Consider the following 9,032-nt stretch of genomic DNA (forward strand, 5'->3'; position numbering starts at 1 on the left):
TAATGAGGTCACGTGCGATCTGTGACGCGTACACATGGGTCATGCGTACGCATCGCCTGGCGACTTCATGTCTACGCGTGCGCGTCTGTCACGTGTGCGTGTATGCACTCCAAATCCTTGTGTTTCCATGAGTTCTCTACTTTGCATGCTTTTCTCTTCATTTCTTTGATCCATTCCTGGCCTTTTCAACCTGAATTCATTAACAAACACATCAAGGCATCTAGTGAAATCAAAGATGAATTAAAATTACTAATTTAAGGGCCTAAAAAGCATGTTTTTTACACTTACGCATAAATTCAAGGAGAATTACAAAATCATGCTATTTCATTGAATAAATGTGAGAAAAGGTGATAAAATCCCCCAAATTAAGCATAAGATAAACCACAAAATTGGGGTTTATCATATAGGTGCAAGGTGTTGTACTATTGCTAGTAGGCAAGTTTAACTCTTTGTCTTAGCTATATATTTTTTCCTTTGCTTTCTGCTTCATTATTGTGCTTGTTCAAGTATGTTTGATTGAAGACGCCATTATGTTGCCCCATATGATTATACTCGCTTTTTGTTCTTTAAATTTATTATTATTGTTATTGTTATTATTATTATTTAGTCAAGGCCTCACAAGAAACTAACCTTGCATTGCATTTTACTTTGTGCAAATAATGGATGATCATGAATGTCATCAAGCATAGGTGCAATACTTATTGAAGCATCATAAATCTCTGATGATTGATCTATAACTCCAAAGAAGTATAGCATTTAACCAAATCGAACAAACAAGAACAATCAATTAGCATATTTGAGACAAAAAGAATAATTCATATTAACTCTTACCAAAATTTGAGACTACATATTTTCTTATAATAGAACATGATATAATGGTAAATAAACTTGTTGTAGGAGACTGATTTAACTGCATGCTGCAAAGTAAGATAAAAAACATATGCAAAATCTATGATAACATGCATAACTAATTTAGGAAAAGGAAAAAAATATAAAATATATCTAAAAAAATAACATAGAATCAGTTACTGTGAGAAGTGTGAGTTTCCTAAGTTGAAAAAGAAACCAAGAATAAATAGAAGAAATTATTAAGCAAAAGATAAGATGTTTTAATTTAGCAAAGAGCATTAGATTACTTAACATATCCTCATCTTGTGAGCTAATAAAGAAAAAAACTAACTCACCTATTGTCTGTTGTAATTTTGCTACCCATTTTAAAATACTCATACTGTTCAATCGTGCAGTAGCATAATAATTAGACATAATTTAAAGTGATCACAAAGTATAGAATTACACATATTGAAACAAAGAAGGAAATGTATATCTCTTTGTGGATATAACAACTAAATGATACAACATGCTCTTCTGGAGTTCCTGCCTCTAGAAAAGAAGAGGAAGAGAGTTATCACTACTGAAAAGAGAGGAAACCAACCATATGTTTACCCTTATATATAAAATAAATCACTTTGTCTACAAATTTTTTATTGTCGTATCTATTTCAAAAAATAACCTACATAAGGCTAAAAACCTATGGAGTAAAGTCAAAGAAGACCTATGAAAGCAATCATAATGAATAGTTAGCTAGGCACAAGGCAATTTAATTTCAAAGATAGATGATCTATGACAACAATCCTGAATACGCAAACCTTTTCTGAATCATTTAGAAGTTGAAATAGCAAATCCTAAACAAAAAACAAAAAGAAGGCAGCAACAACCAATTAAAAAAATAATAACAAAGATGTGCATCAACATAAAAAAGGACCTGATACTTGAAGTTTATTTTGGAAAAAAGAAATGATCATAAAAGCAAATCCACATCTAGCAACAGCAGAGAAATTAATACTGACAACTCTACATAACCACTTCTGAGCACTGATTAAAAATCCTAATAAAGGAGACAGAAGATACAGCCTACTATACAATCTACATCAACAAACATCAAGAAATCCCCAAGCAATCAACAATAAAAAAAATAAAGAATAAAGAAATAAACAGATACAGAAGTTGAAAATAAATAAATGTGGGCAATAAATAAGAAAAACAGTTACCCTAATATAGACTTCATCCTAAATTTCACAACAACCAACCACTACAAAATTCAAAGGCTATTCATTTAGTCATATCTGATGACATAACGGGTATGACATTCTCATTCTCATTCAAGAGGACTGTACACTACTCATATATACTTATCTCAATTCATGTGATATATTATCATTTTTAAATAAATGAAATGACCTTTAGCCCATCATCTGATTTAGCTCTTTCACTTTAAAAAAAGAAAATTGCCTTCCAAGCCATAAAATTTATCCAACTATATTTAATCTCTAATCTTTAAGTGGGAGTAACATATACAAAATCTATTTTTAATAGCATCAGGTTGTTTTTCACTGAATTATTTTTAATGTTTGAGTGGGTTATAAATGTTAGTCATAAACCGATTTAAAAGCAATTATGTCTACTAATTTATGAAAAAGGCTGCATTGAAATATTAATTGGCTTTGGGTATTTACTTTTAAGTATTCATTGTCTTTGCTATTTTATCTTAATATTTTGATTGCATTCTTTTCATGTTGGATGGGAGTTTTAGTTTAGTTTAATCATTTGTTTGGTTACATTGAAATCATAAATGTCTTTCTTTTTCGTTTTAGGTTTTTCTATAGATTCATCTCTCTAATAAGTGTACAACGACTCTAGTTTGTGTAAAAGGTCTGGAAATATGCCTAGGAGACCACAGTACATTGTATCCCCGATGCCATCACTGATGCCAAAAGTCAGCATATCAATGCTGAGATGCCCAAAAAAAATATATCATTTCGTCCACTACGGATTGAAACATGACTAGCTCTGTCAACTCAGAATGATGCCGGTGAAGCTTCTGCACATCACACAGAGACTGAACATGTTGCTGAGGCTGCCCAAATATCTTCGGAGGATGAAGATTATGATCCCGAGGCCGATGTGGTTGAGTTATGGGATGATTACGTTGACGACTTATATGCTGAAGTAGACGTTGTACGTCGTAACAATCCCAACGGTTGGAAGGATACAGATTATTAGAGTGTTGATGTTGTCAGTAAAATTTTTTCCTCGTATTTTGATTATTTTATTATAATTGGATCACTTTAGTATTCTATGTAATTTTTGGGCAACAATAACACAAAACCTTGTTATTTATTCTTTAGAGGATGGCATCACAAAAAGGATGAATTTGAGTGTCAAGGAGACTATAATACTTTCTCCTGGTAGACATATCATAATGGAGTTTAATGCATAGTTGCAATCAATCAGTCAGGCAACTGGCTTATAAAGTGGATTTTTAAGGAGTTTGGGTGCTGACTTTCAGCATTTTTCCATTAATGAAGAAAGTTGGAAGACATTGGACGTTGCTCTAAAGGAACATGTATACGACACAGTTAAGATATAATCTTAAATTTGATAGCTTCATATGTAATTTAAAATATGATGTATGACCTTATTTTTTTCCTTATGTTCATATTCATCACATTATATCTCAAATTTGTAGTAGACCTTTCAATATGAGGAGGATGACAACAAAAAAATAAAATGAGAAATGATTCAAAGGATAGGAAAAATCTAGACGAAAACAAGAAATAATTTATTTCATAAGTTTTATGATGACAGAGAGAATTTAGAAGAAAATGCTAAGCGTAAACCATCAGAAATAAATGCATAGTAGCGAAAATGGTTCCTTCAATATCGTTTGAAGGACTATACGAAGGTAATGAACATTGAATTGGTATTCCATTTAGTGTTGCAATTTTAAACATTTTGAATACATGAATAAAATGATTGATTGACTGTGACAGAATCAAAAACCCAAAACACCAATCTATTATGTTTCTAAACCTTTAAAAAAAATAGGGCACTATTAAGGAGTCATTAAGTTCTAAAATTCATTGCATGATCAATTGTATTTGTATCTTTATTTATAGAAAAAAGTGTAGGCAAAATGCTCTAAATCGGTCGAAGCAACTTTATACACATACTGGGGGTTCGAAGATATTGGCAAGGTGAAAGGATGAAGAGGTAATGATGTGTCTATTATCTTTCATATATTTTTCGTGTTTTGTGATATTTATTTGTTACATATATGATTGTGAAAATATTTAATGTGGTTATAGGAGAAAGCACAGCAAAGACGCATTGGTAGAGGAGAGGTATGGACTATGGCTCATAAAAAAAGGATGGCTCGTATATGAATGATGATGCACGTGTTGTTGAAGTAAGTATTGGTTTATAATTATTTATAGCTCTTGCTGTATTCTGATACGTAAAAAATTTAATTTCACGTATAACTACCGGCAAGTATACCGGGTCGCATCAAGTAATAAAACTCACCGGAGTGAGGTCGATCCCACGGAGATTGGTGGATTAAGCAACTTTAGTTAAATGGTATCCTAGTTAAGCAGACATTGTTTTAATTTCATGAGATTTGAATGCTTGAAAGAAATTGCAAGGAATTAAATGACACCAAACTTAAACCTTGCTTGTCCTCAAGCAAGAAAAGAACTATGCAAAAAGATTTTTTTTAATTAGAAAGGGTTGAGGAATAGCTTGTAATGCCTTGGTGAGTGAAGTGATTAAGTGACAGTGGGGTGAACTCTGAATTATATGCTCATGCAAGGATTCCAGTGCTTATTAGTCCCTACATTTTGGAAGTCTTATGTGTTAGGACTTTCATTCAAATGATATCATGGAAATCTCTCTATAGGTAATCACCTTGAAGCAGTCTTATAGTTTTTGTGTCTTGGCCTTGACTCTAAGTGTCATGTCTCAAAGTGGCTCTTTAGATAAGCTTTCAATCAATACTCCCAAACCAGTTGGTTTTAAGGTATTAGGTGTTGAAGCACCCCTTAGGATTTACTTGCTCAAGCCTCTCTCTTTGACACAATTCTACCACCAGCATTTAACTAGGATAACAACTCTTTGAGTTCTTATTTCTTTCTTTTTCTTCCTAGTAATTGATGCTCAGAGCCTTTTGCCATGTTCTTTTGTTTTCTTTTGATGCTTCTTGGATCAAAAGATGTTTGAGAATCTCCACAATACTTCTTTGAACTCTATTTCCTGCCTATGAGCTCCCATGCAGGTTTTCACAAACATGCAACCTCAATATACAATCATACAACTAGAACCACCACTTCTCTTAACCTTTTGCTTGCCTCAAAACAAATTTTTGACTCCTCAATCATTCTTTTCAAAGAAATGTTCTCTGTTTTCAATTTATGGATCTTGAGTGTAAGCAGATTTTCAAGTGTATGGTGCTATGATGTATTTAGCATCTTAGTTATTGAACTTTTAAAGAGATTATGCTAAGCAGACAAGCAGGGGTGCAATATTGCTTTCAATCATAACAATTTTAAATAAAAGACAATCACTTAACAATACAACCTTTTGGAGTTCACTTGCTTTACTCCTTATCATCATCATTGTTGGTCTTTACATCCTTCTTTGCCTCTTTGGTTGATGATGCTTAATCCTTCCAAAAATTGAAGTGACTGCCTACAATGAATTTTGAAAGTTGCTTGTCCCCAAGCACTTGAAAGATGGTTAGCATGCAGGTATGCTTATGAATTTTTGAACTACAAGTGGTGTCTAGACACCAAACTTAGTTCCTTGCTTACTTCTATATGCCAAATAGAGTGCATCTTTCATGCCTATATACTACCTCATGTGCTTTAATCCTATGAAGAAATAAAGTGCAGAACTAAAAGGTAAACAAATGAAATGCAGGCTTAGTCAATTTCTATGATTGTTTGGAATTTGTGATTATTCATAATTGTCTCAAGGGTTACTTTGTTTTCCATGAATGTTGGTGGAACACCAAACTTAGTACCATGTATTCACCCTTAATATTTTTCTTTGTTGATACAATCACATTGGTATGGAACACCAAACTTAATTCCTTGCAATATATAGAAGTTGAACTAACCATTTATTCTGAGAAGGGTATGAAAAAGTAGTTACCTAAGGTTGGGTTGCCTCCCAACAAGCGCTCTTTTATCGTCATTAGCTTGACGGTTGTCCCTCTTTAGGGAGGAGGATGATCATAGTGCCTTAATCTTTCCCCTCTCACCGTGAGCTTTCTTCCAGTATCCTTCTTGATGACTTCCACATGTTCAAGTGAGAGGATTTTATTCACTGTGTAATATCCAGAAAAGTGTGGAGATGTTTCCATTGGTTGGTAAGTTAGCATCACTTTATCCCCTGGTGAGAAACCTTCAGTGGAGATTTTCTTGTTTCTCCATCCTCTTGGCACTTTCTTCTTGGGACTCTTTTCTTTTTCAGAAGGTAATTCAAGTTTTGAGACCTCAATTTTTGGAATGTCCTTGCCGAGAATCTCAAATGCAGACTTTGGTTGTAGCTTCTCCTCTATTCTTTGAGCTTGTTGCAACACTTCTACCTCTTCCTTTCCTTTCCAGCATGAACTTAAGTGCATTGGGAGTGTCTCATTAGGTGCCTCTTTCAAGTTTAGATCTATGGAATCAATCTTCATACACTCTTCCTCTTGGGTGGAATCTTGCAAATTCTTGAAGACATGGAATACTATATGCTCTTCATGCACCCTTAGCATCAATTCTCCTTTTTCAACATCTATCAATGCCCTGGCAGTAGCTAAGAAAGGTCTCCCTAGGATAATAGGAGTGTTTTCATCTTCCTCTATGTCTAAGATGACGAAGTCAGCTGGGAGGAAAAATTTGTCCACCTTTACCAATACATTCTCCGCAACCCCAAGTGCTTGCTGAATAGATTTGTCCGCCATTTGAAGGGCTATTTTTCTGGGTTTCAATTCATGAATCTGAAGCTTCCTCATCAAAGATAGAGGCATTAGATTTATGCTTGCACCAAGGTCACAAAATGCTCTCTCAATCATCATGTTACCTATGGTGCAGGGGATATGAAAGCTCCCTGGGTCCTTCCTCTTTCTTGGCAATCCTTTCTGGATGATGGCACTACACTCCCTGGTCATTACAACCATTTGTCCCTCCTTCAAGGATCTTTTCTTTGTCAACAATTCCTTCATGAACTTTGCAAATAATGGCATTTGTTCAAGTACTTCTATGAAGGGGATGTTGATGTGCAGTGTCTTGAATATCTCCAGGAATTTGGAGTATTGCTTCTCTTTGTTCTCTCCCTTGAGCCTTTGAGGGTATGGGATCATTGGTTGGTATGCTTTCATTGCCTCCTTCTTAGCTAACTTCTCACTTTGTGTGGAAGTTTCTTGCTCCTGCTTTTGCTCCTTTACCTCTCCTTTTAGGCCTTCTTTGTTGTGCTCTTCCTGAGTGATGGCTTCTGTTTCAACCTTCTTCCCACTTCTCAATGTGATTGCTTTACACTCCTCCCACTTTATGGCTTTTCCTGTGTCTCTTGGGTTGGGGATTGTATCACTTGGGAGAACATTGGTTGGCCGTTCAGCTTGTTTGGCCAATTGTCCCAATTGTCGTTCAAGGTTCTTCATGGTGGTTTCATGTCTCTCTTATCCTTTAATCAAAGTCTCTTGCCCCTTGGCTAAACATTGAGTGGTCTGGGCAAGTGACTGTGTGTTTTGGGTAAGGGCTTGCAAGGCTGCTTCAAGACTTGAGATCCTAGTTTCATGATGATCAATTGGTGGTATGATAGGGTGTGATTGTTGTTGCTGGAAGTTGTTTAGGGCATTGAGGTGGGCATTTTGTGAGTTGAATAGTGGTGTGGAAAAGTTATTTTGGTGACTTTGTGAATTATTGTGGGGTGGTTGATATGTGTTTTGTGGTTTCTTGTATTGGTTAGTGTTGTTAGATGAATAATTTTGGTTGTTTGTGTTGCGGGAGTGGTTGGAGTTGTTGTTCTTTTGCCACTGATTTTGATTCTCACCCCACTTCAGGTTGGGGTGATTCCTCCAGGATGAGTTGTATGTGTCACCATGGAATTCATTCTGAGAAGAATTTGAAGCATTCTGCATGTATTGAACTTGTTCTTGTTGCTGCTCAACATTTCCTACTTCACCGTGGCCCCATTCAATTGAAGGTTGACTTGTTGTGCTCACTGAAGCTACTTGGAGGCCATCTATTCTCTTCGCCATTATTTCCATTTGCTGTTGGATCTGTTGGTGCATCAATTTGTTCTGTGCCAATATAGCATCAACACCTTCAAGCTCCATCACACCTTTCTTTGGGGTTGAGTTATGATGCCTCTCTGATGAGTAGTAGTATTGATTGTTTGCAACAATCTCAATGAGGTCTTGAGCCTCCTCAGCAGTCTTCATCATATTGAGTGATCCTCCTGATGAGTAGCCTAATCCTTTCCTTGCTTCCAAAGTCAAGCCTTCATAGAAGTTTTGGAGTTTGACCCAATCACTAAACATGTCAGGCGGACATCTTCTCATTAAAGCCTTGTATCTTTCCCAGGCTTCATACAATGGTTCCCCTTCCATTTTCCTGAAAGTTTGGACCTCTGTCTTCAACTTAATGATCTTTTGAGGTGGGTAGAACTTGGCTAAAAACTTGCTCACAAGATCATTCCAATTGTTGATGCTTTCTTTGGGAAATATCTCTAACCATTGAGTTGCCTTATCCCTCAAAGAGAATGGGAATAACAGCAACTTGTAAATGTCTGGGTGCACTCCATTTGTCTTAACCGTATCACATATCCTCAAAAAAATAGACAAGTGTTGATTAGGATCTTCAAGAGGCCCCCTCCATAGGAGCAATTGTTCTGTACCAAAGTGATGAGTTGGGGTTTTAACTCAAAATTATTGGCATGGACATTTGGGGTGACGATGCTGCTCCTGCTCCCACAATGTCTTAGATCAGGGATGGTGTATGAGGCCAACACCCTTCTAGGTGGTCCATTGTTGTTAGCAACGCCTTCAGGGGGTTATGCAAATTGCCCTCCATGACTTGGTCTTCTCCTTCTGAATCCTCTTCACCAATTACCCCTTTTCCTCTTGCTTCTCTTCTTAACCTTCGGAGGGTTCTCTCATCCTCAGGATCAAAAGAAGTAGATACTCCTCTCCTTGCCTCTGACATACAACA

The 9,032-nt window shown here is 35.9% G+C and overlaps 1 protein-coding gene across 1 annotated transcript; it reads right to left on the reverse strand.

The window, feature by feature from the left end:
* LOC107616037 (putative uncharacterized protein DDB_G0286901) lies at positions 7,499–8,431 on the reverse strand. The gene has a single exon (XM_016318042.1). The coding sequence runs from the start codon at positions 8,429–8,431 to the stop codon at positions 7,499–7,501; it is 933 nt and encodes a 310-aa protein (XP_016173528.1).

Source organism: Arachis ipaensis, chromosome B09 (assembly GCF_000816755.2).
Source record: "Arachis ipaensis cultivar K30076 chromosome B09, Araip1.1, whole genome shotgun sequence".
NCBI classification, from domain to species: Eukaryota; Viridiplantae; Streptophyta; class Magnoliopsida; order Fabales; family Fabaceae; genus Arachis; species Arachis ipaensis.